The sequence below is a fragment of the Microcaecilia unicolor genome, chromosome 3, assembly GCF_901765095.1.
Source record: "Microcaecilia unicolor chromosome 3, aMicUni1.1, whole genome shotgun sequence".
Classification (NCBI taxonomy): Eukaryota; Metazoa; Chordata; class Amphibia; order Gymnophiona; family Siphonopidae; genus Microcaecilia; species Microcaecilia unicolor.
In genome coordinates, this window is record NC_044033.1 from 458,231,675 (window position 1) to 458,255,629 (window position 23,955).

General features: G+C 43.9%; 1 protein-coding gene across 3 annotated transcripts in view; it reads left to right on the top strand.

Moving 5' to 3' along the window:
- The window catches only part of FBXO9 (F-box protein 9), a 303,722-nt gene that overhangs the window by 86,487 nt on the left and 193,280 nt on the right, over positions 1 to 23,955 (top strand). For 2 of the 3 annotated variants that reach the window (XM_030198961.1, XM_030198963.1), the window contains exon 4: positions 13,361 to 13,421. In XM_030198961.1, coding sequence (XP_030054821.1) covers positions 13,361 to 13,421 — 61 coding nt within the window. The remainder of the gene's footprint in view (positions 1 to 13,360; positions 13,422 to 23,955) is intronic. The other variant, XM_030198962.1, reaches the window with a different exon arrangement.

A 23,955-nucleotide genomic window follows, 5' to 3' on the forward strand; every position in this document is an offset into this window, starting at 1 on the left:
GGAAATATTCTGCAGCTTGGTACAATCAATGGTGCTAAGTCACCTAGACTACTGTAACGCAATCTATGCCGGATGCAAAGTACAAATCATGAAGAAACTTCAAACAGCCCAAAACACCGCAGCCAGACTCGTATTTGGAAAAACGAGATACAAAAGCGCCAAACCCCTACGTGAAAAACTGCATTGGCTCCCAATCAAAGAACGCATTGCATTCAAAATCTGCACTCTGGTTCACAAGATTATTCACGACGAGGCCTCGATCTACATGGCAGACCTAATAGATTTACCAACCAGAAACACAAAAAGTTCAGCATGCACATACCTAAAACTCCCCTACCCAAGCTGCAAAGGACTAAAATATAAATCAACATATGCATCCATCTTCTCCTACGTAAGCACACAACTATGGAATGCACTACCAAACGTCTTGAAATCAATGCAAGACCTAACAATCTTTCGGAAATCATTAAAGACCAATTTGTTCAAGAAGGCATACCATAACAGTCCAACCTAAACACCCGGACCCTGCAACACAACGAAACTTGTACCAGAAAAGGACACTTAATTCTCCCTCCCTAACCACCTAATTCACATTGACTTAATGCAATTACCACTCTGTATCTATCATACCGGAATTGGCAGTATAACTTTTGAACGCTCTGTTGCATGTGTCTGTTCCTACCTGTTGCTGTCATGTGGGATCTCATCAGTCCCTAGTTTCTGCAGATCCAGTTGAGATAGCATAACTCCAGTGAGAAGGCATAACCCCCAGTTGTTAGAACAGGTTACTTTCTGCTGTTACTTATTTCAGAACCAGCACATGGTTCATGGCCTGCATTTGTAATTAAGGATGCACATTCATTTGAAGCATAGAAAATGTCAATCACATATTTCATGTCATTGACAAAAGAACGTTAGCTGAAAAAAAACATGAAATTTTGTGGGGGGTTTTCCGCTTGTGCTTTCAATGGTGTACGCTGTTTTGCTCCCATGATGACAGAATGAAAAAAACAAAACAAAAAAATACCTGAGGATTCCTGGAAATAACACAAAATGAAAATATTTTGCCTGCATACCCCTATTTCTAATGCATGCTATTCCAATGGGAGTTAAAGGTGCTTTTGTACGGATGTTCAGTTTTCCTTAATTTTAGAGTTCTGAATGAACCGATTTATTGCAATTAATGCTTGTTGGTTTTGTGTGTGCTGCTTCACTTCCCTCTTAGTTTGAAATTGCTGGACCTAGTGTGTAATTCCGTACCTTAGCCCCCACAGGGAGGGAAAGCACAGATATGAAAGAGAACTTAGACTCAGTTAGGCGCAGCCAGTAAATTACCTTTATTGGTATCTCACAGAGCCAAATATAAATAATAGTTCTCTCCCTGGAGCAGGTTGTCAGTCAGCAGCGCACATCCTGAAAGACAAGACCTGCTCAGCTAACACCTCCCGGACATCACATATATACTGTTGCAAATTACATTTCTCATAAATCATGTAATTTCCCATAAACTAGAACCATTAGGTAACCTATGCCATATATGGAATTGTTCCTGTATTCTATCAGTCTCTCCTGATGTGTTTGCACGTTAACATTCGGTGGCCATTGGCTAATCAGTTATCAGTTCTTCGTGCACAGAGAACAATACCCCTGTGTCCTCTGTCTGTGGTTCTTAGGCTCACTGTGTCCTCAGTCTGTCTCCTAGCAACTTACAAGGTTACATCCACCCTATATGAAAAACATACTCAGCTGCAAAGAAATGTTATGAAGTGTCAGTTCTCAGCTCCTGAGAAAGCAATGATTGTTACACAAGATGCTGAGTTAGTAGGCTAACATGTGAGAACCAAACTGACAGTACAGGCCTTAGGCCTAGCCCTTAGTAACAGGCCAAGCATAGGAAGGCATGTACACTAGCTCCACTAAACTTTATGTAGAAGTATACTTTGGAGGGGAGGGTATATAGTTGACACTTTCCGTAAGAAATATGCCCCACTTTTAAGTTTTAAATGGATGGATATAGTTGAATGCAAAGTTTGTTTCAGTTACGTCATCAGTAACATGAAACTTTTCCACTTTGCAAAATTAGTAAGTGATTTTGGTAGATTCTAAGAAGTGGGCAAACTAGGAAAGTTTACAGTGTTAAGTGTATTTGTGTGCTGTGTGTGTGTGTGTGTGGGGGGGGGGGGGGGTTGAACCAAAGTTGTCGTGAAATGGTACACTTCTCAGGACTGGCCCAATGCATTCCATTTTCAAGCCCTTCAGGGTGGCCCAGGCAGAGGTAGGGTAGCACCAGGGGATGAAAGGAGACCTGTCCTATTGTCAACCCCTGAATTTGTTCCACCCTAGGCAGACACCTAGTGGAAGGACCTTCCCCTACTTCTTCAAATATAGGATTCCAAAAGGTGACCTTCACCCCCCATACCTCCCAAATTGACTGAGAAACCCTACTCCAGAGGAAGTGACGTCATCGGAGAGCACGGTAGCCTAATCGCTGTGCTCCTGAGTGCCACAGCAATAAATAGCGATTTTTGCGATCCTCAGATATAAGCGGCACCAACCGAGACCAGCGGGAGTAATAGCAGACTGGTGAGATCCCAGGGCGAGCATTCAGAAGCAGGTGGAGCCGGTTGACCTGTCACAATTCGCATTTGAGCAAGACGGGACAAAAAGAAACATGGCGGCCCGAGCGGATGAAGCTAGCAAGGAGCAGGCAATGGCGGAACTGCAGCCCTCAGGGGACCTTTTTCTAACGCAGGACCGAGGAGAACCTGTAGCAGCCGGCCTCCCGGAGTTATGCGCCTGGATACAAGAAATCCGATCAGATTTAAAAGCGAAGGGATCTGAGCTCGCGACCCTGGGAGCTGACTTGAGAGGTGAGATTTCTGAGCTGGGACACAGAGTGGAGGAGGCGGAGGGCCGAATTGAGGAACATACAGAGACACTCGGATCCCTAGAAAGGCAGATGGCTGATGAGCGCCTGGGGCAGCAGCTAATTTCAGATAAGCTTGAAGATCTTGAAAATAGGAGCAGGCGCAATAATCTCCGTTTTCGTGGCCTGCTTGAGACTGTGACGTACCAAAATAGTGAATCAGTGGCCCAGCAAATTGCAAGCTCACTGCTAGCGGATACGGATGAGCCGGTTCCACCGGAGAAAATTATCCTAGAACGAGCGCATCGGGCTCTGGGGGCTAACAGAAGAAACATCTCAAAAGACATAATAGTTTGCTTTCAAGATTTTAAATTGAAAGAGTGAGTGCTAACTGCAGCTAGACGAGCAAACTACTTCAATTGGGACTCCTATCAGGTAGAAATCTACCAGGATCTGGCAGCTGCCACCTTGAAACGCAGAGCGGATATAAAGCTGGTAACAGCTAAATTCAGAGAAATGGGGATTCGATACAGGTGGAGACACCCGTTTGCGCTCGTATTTTACAAAGATGGCAAGCAACACCAAATTAAATCGGTGGCAGAAGCACAAGCGATACTCCAGAGGGAACCGCAGATGGCCACGCCTTCTACAGCAAGGACATCCCAGTTGGCAGCTGGACCGAGAACCCATCCGAAATGGCAACGGGTGGGACACAGTCGCCTGCAGCGCCAGAAATCAGCAGGGCGTCTCACCTGAAAAATGCCCCTGAGCCACCTGAGGTTTTTGGGGATGCTCGACTGGGAGACATGACGATATTGTGGCAGTCCTGCAGAGACCCCAGAAATGGCAAGCTGAGTTGGTTTGTTGGTTGGTGATTGACTTTAGTTAAATAGTTGATATGGGACTTTTACCCAAATACTTTGTTTGCAATATGGTTAATAGACAAGGACTATAATTTGAAAGACATAACGCTTGATTAGGGGCAAGGGGGTCACATTCCTCTACTAAAGCACCGACCAGATTCTGGCAAAGGTGCTATGGTTAGAGGGAAGGGGAAGGGAGTGGGGGGAGGAAGTACTGAGGGGGGAGGGAAGAGGCTTCGGCCTAGGGGGAAAAGGAGAAAGGGATGTATGGGAGGGGGGTAAAGAGAACCATCTCAGCACTGGGTATGGGTACAGAAACCGTAGTCAGTATATCAATACATTATTATGCTTAAATATGTTACTATAAATGTGCGAGGGCTGAATACCCCGCAAAAAAGGCAGCAGGTGTTTAGGGAAATGATACGCCAAAAAGCGGATGTGGTGTTTCTTCAGGAGACACATCTTAAAAGAAAGCATGAACATCTAGTCAGACACAAGCACTATTCGATGATGCACTGCGCTTCCACCACTGAGAACAAAAAACAGAAGGGGGTTCTGATTGCGTTGTCCAGATCGCAACCCTGGGTAGTGCACAATACAGTGAAGAATAAAATGGGCAGATATTTACTGTTGGGAGTCTCCTTGCATAATGTGTATTATACTATGTTATGTGTTTATGCACCCAGTGATGGTCAAAAGCTATTCTTGGAGGAACTGGAGCAGGTTCTACAGAAGCATGTCAAAGGCCAATTGATGGTGGGGGGAGACCTTAACCTGACGGTTGATCCCCATCTGGACAACTCAGGCAGGGTTATGCGATATGCCAGGGGTGACAGGGCAGCCTTTAAAGCTTGGTTAGCAAGGTGGGGGCTGATGGATCTTTGGCGGGAAGACCATGGGGGGGGGGAAAAGATTTCACTCACTATGCCCCTAAACACAATACCTATTCAAGAATAAATTACTGGCTGGGTGATGTGACGGTAAGAGGTAGAATAATTCAGGTGAAGATTGAACCATGTAGTTGGTCGGATCACTCGATGGTAGTGCTGACTCTGCAACCAGGTATTAAGCAGAAAGGGTGGAGATTAAACGAAGCCATATTATTAAATCCACAAATGTGATGGAGATTGAAAAATATATCGCCGAGTATATCAAGTTTAACGACACGGGAGAGGTACACCCAGCGAGTGTATGGGAGGGAATGAAAGCAGTACTGAGAGGCCAACTTATCACCCTACAGGCCCATATCAACAAGGATCAAGCAGAAAAAGAGGATGAAATTAGAGGGAAAATAGAGACCAGTGAATGGGCACATAAAGCAGACCCGACAGATAAAAAGAAATTGTAAGATCTACAATACAGAGCTCAGCTAAATGACATACAGCTGGCAGAGAGAGCAGTACAGATGCAGCAGGTACAGCAAGAACATTTTTAGTTTGGGAATAGAGCCAGTAGGCTGTTAGCACATAAATTAAAAAAGCAGTCCCAGCGAAATTATATCTCTGGCGTATATGATACCACGGGGCAGCTAGTCACCCATGAGGAGGGGATACAGACAATGTTTTGGGATTATTATACCCAAACATATAAATCGGAGCAGGAGTCCACGCAGGAGGATATAGTACAATATTTACGGGAGGTAAAGCTTCCAGAACTTTCAGAGGAAGTGGTAGAATCTCTGTCTAATCCCATAACAATTGCGGAAGTAGAGAAGGTGATAGCGAACTTGCCCACTAACAAAGCACCTGGGCCCGATGGCTTATTTATTTATTTATTTATTTTTGTTACATTTGTACCCCACGCTTTCCCACTCATGGCAGGCTCAATACGGCTTACATGGGGCAATGGAGGGTTAAGTGACTTGCCCAGAGTCATAAGGAGCTGCCTGTGCTTCCCTGCGCGCTTTTATAAACTTTATGCCAAGTGGCTAGCACCGCTGCTGCTGAAGGTGATTACCTCCTTTGATGAAATAGGAGAATTGCCTTACTCCTGGAGAGTGGCCGAGGTAGTTCTGATCCAGAAGCCGGGCAAAGACCCCTTGCATTGTGGGTCATACCGGCATATATCACTGTTAAATATCGACTATAAAATCTTTACCAAAGTATTGGCAATGAGGCTGCAGAGGGTGTTACCCAGTTTAATACATAATGACCAGGCAGGATTTATAGAGGGTAGACAGACATTTGACAACATCTGATGCCTGTTACATGTAATCCAGCAGGCCACGGATGAATTGGAGTCGGTCATTCTCTTCTTGGTGGACGCGGAAAAGGCTTTTGACCGCGTGGAATGGCCCTTTTCATTTGCAGTCTTGGAAAAGATAGGACTAGAGGGGAGATTCTTGAGCTAGCTGCGCTTACTATATACTAGCCCCTTGGCAACACTAAAAATTAATGGGTCCCACACTAAAATGTTAAGCCTTGGGAGAGGAACAAGACAGGGCTGTGCAGTGTCGCCCCTGCTGTTCGCACTCTCAATTGAGCCATTGGCTCAGAGGATCAGAGATCATGAGAATATAAGGGGGGTAGTCAGAGGCCTATGAGAACATAAAATTATGCTCTTTGCTGACGACATTTTGATAACATTGACTCAACCCAAAAGGTCACTCCAACAGGTTATGGATATATTAATGGAATATGGGAAGCTACCGGGCTTTAAAATTAATGTAAACAAATCGGAAATACTTAATATCACCATGCTTCAAAGAGAAGCCAAGATGTTGAAGGGACTGTACCCATTCCACTAGGCAACCAAAGCAATAAGATACTTGGGAATAATGATAACCCCTAGAATAGAGAATTTATATCGGGAGAATTTTCCAAAAAAGATAAGGGAGATGTTTGAAGTCTTGGATAGATGGGAGGGACTCACCATATCATGGACGGGTAGAATCCATGCCATAAAAATGATGTTCCTGCCAAAATTACTGTACTTGTTCTTGGCACTCCCATTACCGACTCGGGCTTTTTTTCAACAACTAAATAAAAAAATGTTTGCCTATATCTGGAGGAAAAGACCACCTAGGGTGCGTAGAAGCATGATGTATCAAAGCCCAGCTGCAAGTGGCATGGGAGTCCCCAATTTTTACTTATATTACCAGGCAGCGCAGCTTAGAGTCTTAACGGAGTGGGCCCCGCAGAATACCAAGAAATGACTGCACTGGGAAAGAGCGTGGATGGGCACCAGATATTTGAGTGATATCCTATGGAGCTCGGGGAAGGAGATATTAGATGCGATAGGGAGGGCTCCGGTGGCCCTCCAACATATATTAAACACCTGGTTGCAAATAAGGAAAAAAGTTTTCCCGGATAGAAAATACTACCTGCAGATGGCTATAAGGGGGGCACCATGTTTTCCCCTAGGAAAAGAAGAGAATATGTACCTGATATGGGCAAAGAAAGGGCTGTGCACCCTGGGGCAGATCTGGGTTAATGGAGAAATAAAAGCTTTTGAGGACCTGCAGGAAGAATATGATCTAGGCGATAGAGAATTAGTATACTGTATCTGCCTAAGGAACTACAGTGGGGGAAATAAGTATTTGATCCCTTGCTGATTTTGTAAGTTTGCCCACTGACAAAGACATGAGCAGCCCATAATTGAAGGGTAGGTTATTGGTAACAGTGAGAGATAGCACATCACAAATTAAATCCGGAAAATCACATTGTGGAAAGTATATGAATTTATTTGCATTCTGCAGAGGGAAATAAGTATTTGATCCCCCACCAACCTGTAAGAGATCTGGCCCCTACAGACCAGGTAGATGCTCCAAATCAACTCGTTACCTGCATGACAGACAGCTGTCGGCAATGGTCACCTGTATGAAAGACACCTGTCCACAGACTCAGTGAATCAGTCAGACTCTAACCTCTACAAAATGGCCAAGAGCAAGGAGCTGTCTAAGGATGTCAGGGACAAGATCATACACCTGCACAAGGCTGGAATGGGCTAGAAAACCATCAGTAAGACGCTGGGCGAGAAGGAGACAACTGTTGGTGCCATAGTAAGAAAATGGAAGAAGTACAAAATGACTGTCAATCGACAAAGATCTGGGGCTCCACGCAAAATCTCACCTCGTGGGGTATCCTTGATCATGAGGAAGGTTAGAAATCAGCCTACAACTACAAGGGGGGAACTTGTCAATGATCTCAAGGCAGCTGGGACCACTGTCACCACGAAAACCATTGGTAACACATTACGACATAACGGATTGCAATCCTGCAGTGCCCGCAAGGTCCCCCTGCTCCGGAAGGCACATGTGACGGCCCGTCTGAAGTTTGCCAGTGAACACCTGGATGATGCCGAGAGTGATTGGGAGAAGGTGCTGTGGTCAGATGAGACAAAAATTGAGCTCTTTGGCATGAACTCAACTCGCCGTGTTTGGAGGAAGAGAAATGCTGCCTATGACCCAAAGAACACCGTCCCCACTGTCAAGCATGGAGGTGGAAATGTTATGTTTTGGGGGTGTTTCTCTGCTAAGGGCACAGGACTACTTCACCGCATCAATGGGAGAATGGATGGGGCCATGTACCGTACAATTCTGAGTGACAACCTCCTTCCCTCCGCCAGGGCCTTAAAAATGGGTCGTGGCTGGGTCTTCCAGCACGACAATGACCCAAAACATACAGCCAAGGCAACAAAGGAGTGGCTCAGGAAGAAGCACATTAGGGTCATGGAGTGGCCTAGCCAGTCACCAGACCTTAATCCCATTGAAAACTTATGGAGGGAGCTGAAGCTGCGAGTTGCCAAGCGACAGCCCAGAACTCTTAATGATTTAGAGATGATCTGCAAAGAGGAGTGGACCAAAATTCCTCCTGACATGTGTGCAAACCTCATCATCAACTACAGAAGACGTCTGACCGCTGTGCTTGCCAACAAGGGTTTTGCCACCAAGTATTAGGTCTTGTTTGCCAGAGGGATTAAATACTTATTTCCCTCTGCAGAATGCAAATAAATTCATATACTTTCCACAATGTGATTTTCCGGATTTAATTTGTGATGTGCTATCTCTCACTGTTACCAATAACCTACCCTTCAATTATGGGCTGCTCATGTCTTTGTCAGTGGGCAAACTTACAAAATCAGCAAGGGATCAAATACTTATTTCCCCCACTGTATATTCTTAGGCGAGCAAGAGATGAGCTGGAATTGGCAGAAACAGGGATGGAACGGGCTATTGGAGGTGGAAGGGGTAGCATAACCCGACTCTATAAAGCTCTGCTGCTTCTCTCCTCGCCCCAAGACTTTTATATGGGGCGTTGGGAGGAAATGCTTCATACACAATATACAAGGGAGTGGTGGAAAGTAGCTTTAGACATTTGCTGAAACCGTCCATTGCCCTGCCACTAGTAGAAAATGGATACAAAATTTTATATAGATGGTACTATACCCCGGTCAGACTGCAAAAATTCTATCCACAGATCTCAACAGATTGCTGGAGAGAGTGTGGAGAGCGAGGAACATTTTGGCACATTTGGTAGGAATGCCCAAAGGTTCGCACATTTTGGACAGAGATTTTAGGAAAGACACAAGAAATGACACAGACAGAATACCCATGTCAAGCCATACATTGCTTACTACATGTACGACCGGGAAAGACCCCGGTACACAGCCATAGGTTGGCCATCCATCTCTTTGGGGCAGCGAAATTGGCACTGGCCAAAGCCTGGCGGCAGAAGGAGGTTCCCAATATGCAAGTGGTGGAGGGCAGAATGCTTTATCTTTACCAAATGTCGAAATAAACAGCTCTGCGCAAGGGACAGCTCCAGAAGTTCCAGAAAGTATGGCACCCATACGAACAATGGCGAGGAATATAGAGGGTTTATACACTATACTGCTGAGGTGGGGAGGACAGGAATAGGGGGGTAATAGCAAAAGATGTTACTATAAATGTTTGAAGTTAATAATATTCAAATGTGGTGTATAATGGAGATTTAAAGAAGCATGTAATTGTTAACTTTTGAAAAGAATAAAAAAGAATTAAAAAAAAAACAGATCACATAGAGCTTCTCAGTTGGTTAATTCATAACCCACATGTTAATCAGACATTTCAGTGCCATTTTAACACAAGGAGAGTGTAAATAGTGTCTGTTTTACCTGCACTCGTCAATCATGCTACACAGCAATAATGATCTCAAACATCAGGGAGTGACAGTTGTTAATGCCCTTACCATCTGTTATTGTTAAATCAAAACAATTGAGGGAGATAACTTTTGTGATTGTCTCATGAACAGTATAAAATACCTTGATTTAAAAACAATTGCATCAAGTAGATCCTATTATAAACATTCTCAACATATATTACAAGCCTTCCTTTCTCTTCTGTACTCTACTAGCTAAAAAATGTTAAACTGATAAATTGTGTATTTTATTCCAATAAATATTTGAAAGGTGGAAAAAAAAAAAAAAAACCCTACTCCAAATATAGGATTCCAAGAGGTGCCGTTCACCCCCCATACCTCCCAAACTGACTGAGAAACTCTATACTTCTAATGTTACTTAATGCTGGGAACATAATTTATTAGTGAACAAATTGATTTGTGTTTTAAATTGATTCCTCACCTTTCCTAATCAACCTCAAGGCAGTTACATGCCTATTACAGTAGTCTCAATTATCTTGACTTAATCGGAACCAACAAGTTGTTAGATAATTGAAAAGTTGGATAATACAGAAAAAGTGGATGAGGGATAAATTGGAAGTATATTAAACACATGTTTTAAAAGAGGAAGCAGTAAAAAAGAGTTGAAAATTTTGTGCCCAAGAATCTTATCTAGCACTGCTGTCTTTTAACTAAAAGTGATATTGGGAAAGAGAAATCCGCTTGCTTCTTAAAGATAGTGCTGTGATGTAGTAGTAATAGTCACTGTGGTATGTCGTGAATCCAGAGCATTGGATAAGTGAGACTCTATATTTTTTTTATTTCCCTGTTGAAGAGAGCTTACAATCTAAAGTATTGATTTATTAATGGATATTAATGCATGTTAACACACGCTCCATTTGTTGTCTATGGGGCCTTTACGGTACTGTGTAAGCCACATTGAGCCTGCAAATAGGTGGGAACACGTGGGATACAAATGTAACAAATAAACTAAGCACACAACTTGCTTTGTTAATGTACATTATCAATGGAGGAGAGTGAACAGTGAGTGCCGCAGGGATCTGTACTGGGACCGGTGCTATTTAACATATTTATAAATGATATGGAAATCGAAATGACAAGTGAGGTGATTAAATTTACAGATGATACAAAACTATTCAAGGTTGTTAAAACATGCGCGGACTATGAAATATTGTAGGAAGATCTTAGGAAATTGGAAGACTGGGCATCCAAATGGCAGATGAAATTTAAAGTGGACAAATGCAAGGTGAAAGAATGATCCAAATCATAGTTCCTGATGCTAGAGTCCACCTTGGGGGTCAGCACTCAAGAAAAAGATCTAGGTGATGGTGTAGATAATACGCTGAAATCTTCTGCTCAATGTGTGGCATCGGCCAAAAGCAAACAGGATGCTAGGAATTATTAGGAAAGGGATAAAACCGAAAATACTATAATGTCTTTGTATCACTCCATGCTGCTTCTGCACCTTGAGTATTGCGTTCAGTTCTGGTCGCCGTATCTCTAAAAAGATATAGCGGAATTAGAAAAGCTTCAAAGAAGAAGAGCAACCAAAATGATAAAGGGGATGGAACTCCTCTTGTATCAGGAAAGGCTAAAGAGGTTAGGGATCTTCAGCTTGGAAAAGAGATGGATGAAGGGAGATATGATTGAGATCTATAAAATCCTGAGTGGTGTAGAAGGGGTAGAAGTAAATTGATTTTTTTTTACTCTTTCCAAAAGTAGAAAGACTAGGGGACACTCGAGGAAGTTACAAGGAATGGAAGTGAGTGAAGTGGGATTTCAACATTGACTTATCTGCTTTAACCATTACACTACTCCTCTATTCCACATAGCAGTGCTTCTCAAATTTATATCCAATATGACCCCATTTTAGCACTTAAAAACTGTGAATCTCAGACAATGATGAAAATAAAATAGCAGACCTCCATTGTGCTCCCCCACTCCCGTCATAGATTTCCTTTTCTTCACCTTCCAAACCCCTCCACTTATCCAAGGCCTAAAAGCAGCAGTAACAGCAGCATTCAGCACAGGGCCTGTGCATTTACAGACCCCTATCCTCTGCATGGACTTCAGGTTTAATAGGAAATCCATTCATAAACCATGATTGCATTGCTGATTACCACACTTAGGTCACTGAGGGAGGGGGAGCAGCCCTGTTTCTGTGACTCTATTTGCTGGTAATATGACCCCATTTGGTGTACTTACCCCCAGTTTGGAAACCATTGCCATACAGCAGTGGTTCCCAAACCTGATCCTGGAGTCACCCTAGCCAATCAGGTTTCTGGGATATCCACAATGAATATTCATGAGGGAGATTTGCATGCAGTGGAGGCAGTGCATGCAAGTCTATCTCATGAATATTCACTGCTGAAATAAATTATGAAGTTAAACCCATGATGATGCCTTTGAGTGAAACGCTACGAGTGCGTTGGGTTTGACGGTGTTGAAAGATGGTTGCATAGCTGTGATTAAACCCATAAGCGGAGACACTACACAGTATTTGTGAAGTACGAATTATAAAGTTTTAAATTGAAGCACCACACGAGACCGGGATGAGATGAGTCATATGTATTCCAACATGATATGATTGGACAATAAGGCATGTAGATAATTGAAGAACATTTACACCAAGCTGCTGTTTAACCACCTAATAGAGATTTAAGATATAACTGAAGAACAGACGGTTCAGAAGATTCAAAGAGTGAACAGAAATTGGAATTGACAAAAGGACTAGAGCACCTATTAGGTTGCATTGAAGAATATATTGAGTCTGTTATTTCATGCCTTGTGTGTGGACTTATTCATGGACTTGTGTAACTGTGTATATGTTCATTGAACCAAGAGAGTTATTAGGTTAGACTATATTTGATTAAGGGATGAGTGGATGATATGAGTGCATGTGTGATTAGGAGAAAATAGGTATTGATAATTCATGGTAAAAACTGATGTATAATAAGGATGAGCCATAGGCTTACAAGAATATGAAATTAAAATTTATATAAGCAATATAATATATTAGAGTGGTTACTTTGTGGCAAAATAGTTAAAGTATTGTGTAACCTCGATAAAGAGAGAGAGACCTCAGTAGGTAGTATATGAATATTCATTGTGGATATCCCAAAAGCCTGACCGGTTGGGGTGCCTCCAGGACCAGGTTTGGGAACTACTGCCATACAGTAGTGACAAGGTTTTTTTACTAGTTATAGTTCCTTGATGCTGTAATGTTCTCTTGTTGATAATCTTTGTGTTGAGGGTTATAGGGGGAGAAATTATAGGATATTATGATACATACATTGGCAGTTGGGAAGATAGTGCTTTACTCTTTTTTTTTTTTTGGACTTCATCCTCTCAATGTAATGCTGTGGCTCGTGTTTGATACACAAATTGATATGAAACTATGCTGTCCCAGTAGACCTGAATGTTGCATTTCTATACATATGCTTTTCATCATCTAGTTTGTATGCTTTTTCAACTGCTTTTCCAAAGCCAAACTCTGTTTCTGTAATTTTATTTAGCAGGCAAGAGAATTGTTCCTGAAAGCAGCAGAGCAAGAACAAAACGGAGCTCTTTATGAAGGTACAGTACCATCCTCCAAATAAGTTCTTGAAGTTCTAACAGTTATCCTGACAATTGTATTATATATTTGAAGCTGTAGAGAGGCAAATCACCTGGGCCTTGGGAATACTTGATTTTTGCTTCAGAAGTATGAGCTAAACTGATTTGTTGGGGTAGAGCGGTGCAGCTCAGCTTGGCCATATTTTTATTTTTTTATTTTCTAAGATATCTGAATGCATTTCTCAAGTCCTGGAGTTTCTTCTTCTGGACTACACTAAATTTTTCTGTGCCAGAATTTTTTCTTTCCTCTGTCCCCATCCTGAACGATTGGCTCAGGTAGTTGAGGAGCCCTTGCTCACCTGAAGGCTGGAGTGTTTTAAAGCAGTGGTTCTCAAACCTGTCCTTCCAGCTAGTCAAGTTTTCAGGATATCCACATTGAATATGCATGAGGAAGATTTGCCTATAATGGAAGTAGGTAATAGGCATAGAAATCTCTTTCATGCATATTATTCATTGTGGATATCATGAAAACCTGACTAGCTGGAGGTCCCCCAGGACAGGATTGAGAAGCATTGTTCTAGGGCACTCATCTGAGTGTCATACTGTGGTCAGCAGGGGTTACTGCATAAATAAATATCTTCCTTCCCTCCACAGTGCTCAGGGCTGGTCGAAATATCCACACCACAAAATGTGATGGTTTGATTATTTTATATAATTAAAAAAAAAACTTTTACATTTGGGGAAGGAGGTGTACGTGAAACTAAAGTTCTATCTCCGTTTTGGTCACTGGGATGTAGAATTTTCTAGGGATCATCACTCTCTCCGATGCTTTTTAATCTTTTTATGGCCTCCTTAAGTAAGATCAAGCTGAATTTTAGCAAATTGCTTTTATTTTATGCTGATGACATAATCCAGCTCATAATCGAAAGTGATCGCCGGCCATTTCCCGACACAAATCAGGAGATGGCCGGCATCTCGGAAAAGCGGCGAAATCGGTATAATCGAAAGCTGCTTTTTTTTGACAGCATCGCCGCTTTCCCGTCGCCTTGCCGGCGAAAGTTTAAAGGGGCGTGTCGGCGGCAAAGCAAAGGCAGGACATGGGCGGGTATGGGCGTGGCTACCAGATAGCCGGCTTTCGCCGATAATGTAAAACAAAATACGGCGTCAAGCAGTATTTCGCCGGGTTTACTTGGTCCTTTTATTTTCACGACCAAGCCTCAAAAAGGTGCCCAAACTAACCACATGACCACCGGAAGGAAGCGGAGATGACCTCCACGTACTCCCCCAGTGGTCACTAACCCCCTCCCACCAAAAAAAACCCACTTTAAACACTTTTTTTTCCAGCCTGTATGCCAGCCTCAAATGCCTTACCCACCTACATGACAGCAGAATGTGTTCTGTCCTCCGACAGCCTTTTCCTGCTTGTGGTGTGACACGTTTTCTGTTATTTGCACTGCAGAGTCACATCAGCAATGCATTGTGGTGGGTGTAGGTATTGGTAGTTGGTAGGCTCTACTCCCCTGGTGCTTTCCCCCTGCTTACTGGGTCAGAGTGTGCCCTGTTTTGTTTCCTGTTGTAGTCCATGCGGTAGTGGCCATTTTTGTAAGCCAGTTTTAGTTCTCTTTCCTGTGTTACCCACGTTAGAGAACGTAGTTCTTACCTTGAATGGTGCTGAAAGAGGGCATTGTACACCATTGTGCCAGCTCTGACCTACTGCTAATCTTAGTACCAGGGGACTCTTTGCCAGTGGGGTACAACCTCTGATCTGCAGTTAACTGTGAGTAAACGTGCTTATTCAAATAAAGGACTTTTTCAAAGAGATTAGTCTTCAGGTGTGAACTGGTGTGCCGAAGTTATACAGCAGCAATAAGTCCTAGAGGCTGTAAACAGGTCCCTGGAGCAGTTTTAGTGGGTGCAGTACATTTGTGGCTAGTGGGTTTTGGGGGGGGGGGGGGGGGGTTGGGGGGCTCAGCTCCCAAAGTAAGGGAGCTATGCACGTGGGAGCTTTTCTGAAGTCCACCGCAGTGACCTCTAGGGAGCCCGGTTGGTGTCCTGGCATGTCAGGGGGGCCAGTGCACTAAAAACGCTGGCTCCTCCCACGGCCAAATGCCTTGGATTTGGCCGGGGTTTGAGATGGCCGACATAACTTTCCATTATCGCTAAAAAACGAAGCCGCCCATCTCAAACCCCGGCCAAATCCAAGGCATTTGGCTGGCCAGAACCGTATTATCGAAACAAAAGATTGCTGGCCATCTTTTTCAAAAATATGGGTCTGGCCAGCTGTTTGCGGCATCGCCAAAATACATCGCCGGCTATGTATTTCACCAGCGCTGTTCGACTATCTAATTTTGTTTTATCTGGAAGAAATATAATCCAGGAATGGGCATTTTCTAATAAGTTAAAATTAAGTCCAAATAAGACAAAGGTCCTTTGGTTTAAAACTCCAGACTTAGTTTTACCTTCCTCCATAATTTTGACTGATAGAAATCATTATTGGTTGAGTCTGAGTCTAGAGTGCTGGGTGTGATTCTTGACTCCTCTTGACATATGATTCCCAAATTAATCATCTGTGGTGAAAAACAATCTTTAGATTAAGACAGCTGCGGTTAATAAGATCTTTTATTTAAGCAAAAAGCATTTGGGCTTTTGGTCCAAATGATAATGCCACATTTGGATTACTCTAATGTCCTTTTTCTAGGCATAGTTTCTAAACATCTAAGAAAGCTCCATCTTATTCAAAACAGACTCTATAGGTTTTCAGAGGGAGGGGGTCTGATTGTATAATAAAACTACATTGGTTTCTGGGGTAAACAATCATATATTGTTTTAAACAGGCAGTTTACTTTTTCAAAATTATTTACGGTAATGCTCCTGAGTTGCTGATGAATTTGGTCTCTAGAGCCTTGTTTGGTTTCTCTTCACGATTGTATGAACAACTTATACTTTTGTCCCCCTATATTTTCAGTTGTTCCTGTACCACTATGGAATACTTTTTATCTTCAGATTAGGACAGAAAAAACTGTATGAGGCAGAGAAAACTATATGAGGTTTCGAAGAAAACTGAAAACATACTTGATTTATCACTGTAATCATTGTTCTGTTGAAATTGCTTGTACTCCATTTTATATATATATATATATATATATATAATTATTATTATTGTAATTCTTGATTCCATAGCGTCCCACAGATCAATCCAGAGACTGGTGGGTTATGTCCCTCTGCCAGCAGGTGAAGCTAGAGAACTTCCGAGGTCCACTATATGTGGTCATGTGTAGCCACCTAAACCTCAGTATTCTCTCTGTGTAGCAGGTGGAGGGTCATAACTCCTGGGCTGCTCACCCGTTCCCTTGGGCCGAGTTGAGCGTGCCTTAGGGGGTGAAGGGCTCACTGCGGTGGTGAGCAGGGTACACCTGGTGGTGCCAGGTCCCTCTCTTCCTCCCCCCCCCCCCCCCACGAGAATCCCACTTTTTTGCAGCCTCACGTGAGTCTTTTAAATAAAAAACAAAATAAAGATTTTATTTTTTGTCAGCGTGGCACTCACAGAAGGAAGGGCTTCGTTCTAGCTGAATGGTTTGTTGGGGTAAGTTCCTCGTTTCTGGGGAGGGGGGGGGGGGTAGCCCTGGTACTTCGACTGAAGCACATGGCAGTTCCCTCAGAGACAGTTAAACGTTGCTCCCGGTGTGGGAGCCGGAGAGCAGCATGCTGAACCTGCCCTCACAGCTCCTTGGCTGGAGAGCGAGTTTCAGAGGCGCGGGACCGCTCATTTCTCGGCGCGGAGTCGGCAGCGCCTTTGTTTACAAATTCCAGGCCTGCTTCTTCCTGCCCGGTGGCAGATGATTTTGGCGCCATTTTGCAGGCGCTGCTAGCGTTGTCCACCGCGGCCTCCTCTCCCGGCGCATGTTCCCACCAGCCGGCGGATATGGTGTGTGTACCTCCGGGCATGGGAGACAGTGGGGGGGGGGGGGGCTTCATTTTCTTCGGACGCATCGCACCCCATGCCCCGCGCTGCTGCTCCAGGACTAGACTCATTCAGCGTCATTTTGGATTCCTCTCAGAGCGAGGGGAGGTGATGGTGGCAGGGACTGCAGCTTCAGCAGCATTTTCTGCTTCTCAGACGGGAGGCAGGGACTTGGAGGCAGATGACATGCAGTTTTCCCCGGATTTTGTGCTTTTTATGCATAAGGCGTTTCTCCTTAAGAGATCCGGGGGAACCTCCTCAGTGGCACCTCCGGAGGAAGTAGCTGCCTCTCCTCCTTTAGTGGCCAAGAGTCCGCTTATTGACCCGTGAGGCCTGGATGCTATATCAGTGTGTGTTCGGAGGTAGATGATGGCCAATTGTCAGGAGTTTCCCATCTGGCCCAGTCAGATTCCTGAGAAGAGGGCAAATTGGCCTCAGAAGGGGGAAATGATCCCACAGCAGCACGTTTGTTCTGCCAGGAAGAGCTACTAGCTCTGATAGTGTGGGCCATGGAGGTTTTGAACATCTCCGTTCCAGACGGCGGTCTCCCTGCTTCAGTAGCTCCCTCTATTATGTCAGGAACTAAGCAGCCCCCCAGGACCCCATCAGACTCCGAAGTGGATTTCAACAGCGCCTATCACAGCAGCACGGCCACAGTGGCCGAAGATGAATTTTAAACACCGCGGGGCGGCTGGCGGGGGTTTGGGGTCCCCCGCCGGCTGAAGAAGAAGTTTTTATGGCAGCGGCAGGTGGAAGCAGACCTCGGCTGGCGGGGGTTGGGGTCCCCCGCCAGCAAAAGTAAGAACGGCAGCGGGGGAGGGTTGGCGGCGGGAGGGGGGTGGAGAGAGTCATTGGTGGCGGTGGGGGCTCGGCGGCGGCAGCGGCGGCGGGGGGGGGGGGCTAAAATGTGCCCCCTCCCTCTGGCTCTGGCCCCCCCTACCGCAGGAGTCCAGATACGCCCCTGGTAATGGCATAATAGTTCAGCAAAGCTTTGCACACTTCCTCAAACTGGGAGCATGTCTCCATGGACAGTCCTTGGAATGCCTCAAGTGCTCTACCAGTGAGCTTTCCTCCGAGATAGCGCACCCAGTCTTTCTGAGGAATCTCAATGAGGCGGCAAATTTTTTCAAAGGCAGTTAGATATCCATCTATGTCACCTCGAAGATCATCAAACTGCAAAGACAAGTTGGGTCTTGGCACAGGGTTGGGCTGTAGCTTTGGATGTGAGCCATTTCCATCTCCATCTTTAATTTCTGCAGCTGGATCCTGGCGGAGACGTTTAATTTTGGTGGCAAAGTATGCAGCAAAATTATTGCAGTTCACAATTTAGACTGGGCAAGCTGGTTCTGTTGTGGTGGTTGCAGTGGGCTGTTTACTATACTGAACAACTGCTTGGTTGAATTGGCAGCCTGTGCAGTGCATTGAGAGAAATATTGGTTTTTTTTGTTACTGTTAAGGTTTGGCGTTACTTTGTCGTATGCTTCCTACAGTTCAGCCTGTCTTCATCCAGGTGAGATTTGCACAATCTCCTTTTCAGTTTCCGTCCTTCAAATTAAGATGTCTGAAGTTCTGTAGAAAACCAAGATGAGCGTTTGTGAGTGGGGCATAAGACTTTTTTTTTAGTAGTGCCATTTTCTGTAAGGTCTTGGCTAAATGTGTATTCCAGATGTCAACCCGACAAGTAACTGAAAAATGGATCAATTATAACACTAACGAAACATTTGCATACTGGCTAATCAGTATCTGTGGAGATCAGAACATATATCTGTTCACAGAGCTTCAGCAAAAGAGAGATCTCTGTCCTTCTCCCAGGCTGAAACTGAAGCAACAGCCTGCAACTGCTGGGTAATTTCAAACTCCAGGCCAATCAGAGCCCAGAACAGTCAAGTTTCAAACAAAAACTGGCCACATTACCACAGGCACCTCCCACCATCCGTACGCCAATCAAAATAAAGAGAAGTTGGTCCTTTGTAACAGCTTTAAGCATAAACATGCAGGAGAAATATATTTGAGACAGGAAAATCTCTAATACATTTTACAGGCTTAAAACACACTGTTTCTTCACAAGTGCTGTAGTTTAATTTTTTTTTACCCCCCCCCCCCCCCCCCCAAGCAGACATGAGTAAGAGCCTGTCGGCGAAGTTTATGATCCCGTTACATGATACACAAGGGTAACTGTCACAATACATATAACCAACGAGGAAATATCATTACCACTGAGAGATAACGGCAGAGTGTGTCAAATAGCTAGTTTCCAGACTGATGTATTTCAACAACTTTTTTTCTCACCTCTTCTGGAATTTCTTTTGATCGTGCCATGTTATGTGCATTTTGTAAATTGCTGAGAACTTTTGGAGTGTGCAGTATAAAAAATTTTAAGTAAATTTGTGCATAAACATTTTGGTGACTACATAACTCTTATGGTAATGTTCAATATTTATTTAGTTCAGAGTTTCCCAAACTGTGCGCCACGGCACGCCAGTGTGCCGTGGCGAACTCACAGAGGTGCCAGGGGCAGATGGGAAGTTCACAGGCAAGTGTTGGGACATCATTTAATGTCAACATATTTAAACAAAGTTGTACGGAGTTGCAGGACATCTACACAGCTGGGACAAGCTACCGATCACAGCTCAGCTGTGATTGGTCATGGAGCCTGTCTGGCTCCTAGAAGTGCAATCCTGATTGGGAAGCAAGGAGTGAGGCTCTTCGTTTCCAAATGAGGATCACCCTTTTAGGCGCCAGACAGGCTCTGATGACCAATCACAGCTGATCTGCGTTTGGTAGCTTGCCCCAGCCATGTGTGGCAGGAAAGCAGTGGTTTTCCATCAGTGAGAAAGATTTTGTACACAGCTAGCAGAGAGAAGGAGATAAAGGTAAGCACAATTAATCCTGACGGCAAGTTTAAAAAAATCATGAAACGAGGGTGAGGCTTCTGGGTTAGCAACAGGCACCATGTTGGAATTGCTGCCACTGCCAGGGACCCATTCAAACAGAGGGAGAATTGTGGGTGGGGTGGTGGAGGGAAGGAGAGATGCTGCAGGAGGAATGAGGGGCATAAGTGTTGGACATGAGGGGGAGGAAGGGGTGAAATCTTGTATATGGGATTCAAGGGGAGGGTGAGATGCTAAGGGGAGAGGGGCCAGAGAGGGAGAAATGTTGGACATAGGGGTGGAGGGAAGGGAGTGATGGTCCATGGGAGAGAGAGAGAGAACTAATAGACATGATGTGAAGCGGGTGAGGGGGGCAGTAGAGACCGGTGTGTGTGTGTGTGGGGGGGGGGGGGGGGGGGGTGGAGACCTGTGTGTGGGGGGTGAAGCAAAATATTTCTCAGACTCTAAGGGTGCCTTGAACTGAAAGTTTGGGAACCACTGATTTAGTCATTTATGATCAGCTTATAACCTAAGGTTTAGATTCAGCAGGGTAACTGCAATCAAGCCTGGCTGTGTTCAGTCAACTGATTCTAATTATCAATTAAATTTTGTCAGTTTGAGTAACTAAAGGAGCAGTTACTTTTTATCATGGGCAGTATGAGTGTTGGCTAAATTTGTTCTTTAAATGGTGATGTAAGAACTGCATTGTGTTTACTCAGATTCCTATTGTGTAATATTACATTTTGTTTAAAGGTCAGAAACCACTCAGTGTGACACATATGCAATAATAGGGGACATGGGGGGGGGGGGGGGTACTTTTTCACATTGCTGCACTTGCAAGGAACTCTTTCCTCTCTTATAGGCCTACACAGTCGAACCCATTCCACCACAGCAAAGAGAGCACGGATTTTAGTCCAAATATCTTTTTGTGATCAGGAAGACAGGAGGAATTAGAAAAGGTACAGAAAAGGGTGACAAAAAATGATAAAGGGGATGGGACGACTTCTCTATCAGGAAAGGCTAAAGTGGCTACTGCACTTCAGCTTGGAGAAGAGACAGCTGAAGGGACATATGATAGAGGTTTGTAAAATACTGAGTGGAGTGGAATGGGTAGAACTGAATTGCTTGTTTACTCTTTTCCAAAAATACTAGGACTAAGGGGCATGCAATGAAGCTATTGAGTAGTAAATTTAAAACAAACCAGAGAAAATATTTCTTCACTCAGTGTGTAATTAAACTCTGGAATGTGTTGCCAGAGAATGTGGTAAAAGCAGTTAGCTTAACAGGGTTTAAAAAAGGTTTGGCTAATTCCCTAAAAGAAAAGTCCATAAGCCATTATTATGATAGACTTGGGAAAATCCACAGCTTATTTCAAGGATAAACAGCATAAAATCTGTTTTGCTGTTCTGGGATCTTGCCAGGTACTTGGGACCTGGATTGGCCACTGTTGGAAACAGGATGCAGGGCTTGATGGACCTTCGGTCTGTCTTAGTATGGCAACGCTCAAGTTCTAATGATTTCATCCTATCCTAGACCTAAGGCTCTGATCAAATCTCTCGTTAAGCAAAAACTAGGATGGTTTCCCTAGGCTTCCTAATACCACATCTCCAAATAAGGGATTGACTGTGTTCTCTAGACTTGAAGGATGCATATACCCATATATAGATACATCTATGTCACATGAAGTATGTGTGATTCATCATGGGGGAAACAGCAATCCGAGTACTGCGTTCTGCCTTTTGACCTCATGTTAATTCCTCGCATGTTCAGAAAATGCTTAGCAGGTGTAGCAGCATATCTGCGCAAGTTGTGGCTGCATTTGTTTCCCTACTGGATGATTGACTGGTAAATTACACATCTTGAGAAGGGGAAATTTATCGAGAGCTTATCCATTTGGGTACTGGAGTTACCAGGATTCGTCATAAATTATCTCAAATTTAATTTGAGCCTGACTTGACAATTGGAGTTCAATGGAGCCTTGCTAGACACGACACAAGCTTCTGCCTTTCTTCCACAGCAAAAGATCACCTCACTAGTATCCATTGTGGAGGAAATTCAGAAGTCAAATGCTGAGGTTTTAGGGCTACGTGGCATCCATGTGACGCCCTTGGCATGCTTTCATTTGAGGCAGGCCTAATGGACTTTAACCACCCAGGGGACTCAAGCCACTAGAAATCTTTAGGACATAACTATTGCCATTCCTCTCCAGGGCTCACTGTCCTGGTGGACAATTCATTTCAGCCTAATGAAAGGAGTTCCATTTTTCAGAGCCCTTAAATTCAAGCAACTCTTTGATGTTCCAAGCTAGGTTGGGGACCTGATGTAGAAGGGTTTCTCACCTAGGGTGTGTGGTATGCTCAGGAACAACTTCACTAGATAAACTTTCTAGTGCTAAGGACAATTTGGAACTCTCCAAGGACTTTCAGAGATTTATCCTAACAAAGCTATTCTTTTTTAATCAGACAATCAGGTAGCCACATGTGTCTTTTGTGAACAATCATAGAGGAACAGGATCATAACTGCTATGTTTGGAGACTGTCAGAATATGGAAGTGTTTCTATCATAGAATGTTCCTTGGGACCACATAAGGAGAGAAGGAACAACAGTCTTCTCAGCAAACAAAGAGAAGTCACTCCTTTTTGGCTTTCCCTCAGGACCACATATTTGGCAGGCAAGGAAAACATCCTTGCAGATAAATTGAGAGTCCTCCTTCCTCATGAGTGGTCTTTGGACAACAGAATCAACTGCAAGATTTTTCAAGAGCAGGTGTTTAAACCTCCTCGTTTAAACTGTTTACTGAGTATCTTCACCACAAAAGAATAAGAATATTACACAGGGCACCCCATCAATAGATCTTTTTGCCACTTCATTCAGCAAGAAAGTAGCTCAGTTCTGTTCCAGAATGGGGGGATACATAGCAAACTGGCTTCAGGGGCCTTTCTGCTTAATTGAGGGAAAGTCTTCTGAATGCTTATCCTCTGATTCTTCTAATTTACAAGAACTCTTCAGAAACTTGGGCAAGATTGGGGAACCATGATTCTCATAGCCTCCTATTGGCTGAGGTAGGTCTGGTTCTAACTTCTGCTGGATCTCTGTTAGAAGCTGAATGAGACAGGATTGTTTCCTGGCACTGGTCAAGAACAGGGAATGCTGTATCCCAACATCAAGTCTTTAGCCCTCACAGCTTGAATGTTGAGAGGTTAGCAATAGTTTCTCTGAACTTTTCCTGGCAATGTTACTCAAGTCTTGCCAGGTTCCAGAAGAGATTCTGCTAGAAGGCTTTACCATTTTAAATGGAAGAGGTTTGCCGTCTGATGTGACTGGAAATGCCTTGGACCCCTTTTCTTGTGCAAGCAAAAAAGAAAATGCTTGAGTACCTTTTGTATCTCTTAGGTCTCAAGACAACTCAGGGTACACCTTAGATCAGTTGAAGCTTGTGATAATATGGATGGTAAATACATCTCGGTGCATCCTTTAGTTCTTTAATTTAGGTGGGGGCTTGCTTCTATTGAAGCCTCCCATCAAGCCACCCACAGTGTCATGAGACCTCAGTATAGGTCTATTGGGGTCTGCTTATGATTATCACACATTGGACAGTCACCCTCATGAGAGCTTACCTCAACTGACTATTGCTGGAACACACACATTCTTTGGTTTGTTTCTTACACTAATAAAACAAATAATACTCAGAAGTGAAATAAAAAGAAAGGTTTATTCTAGAAAC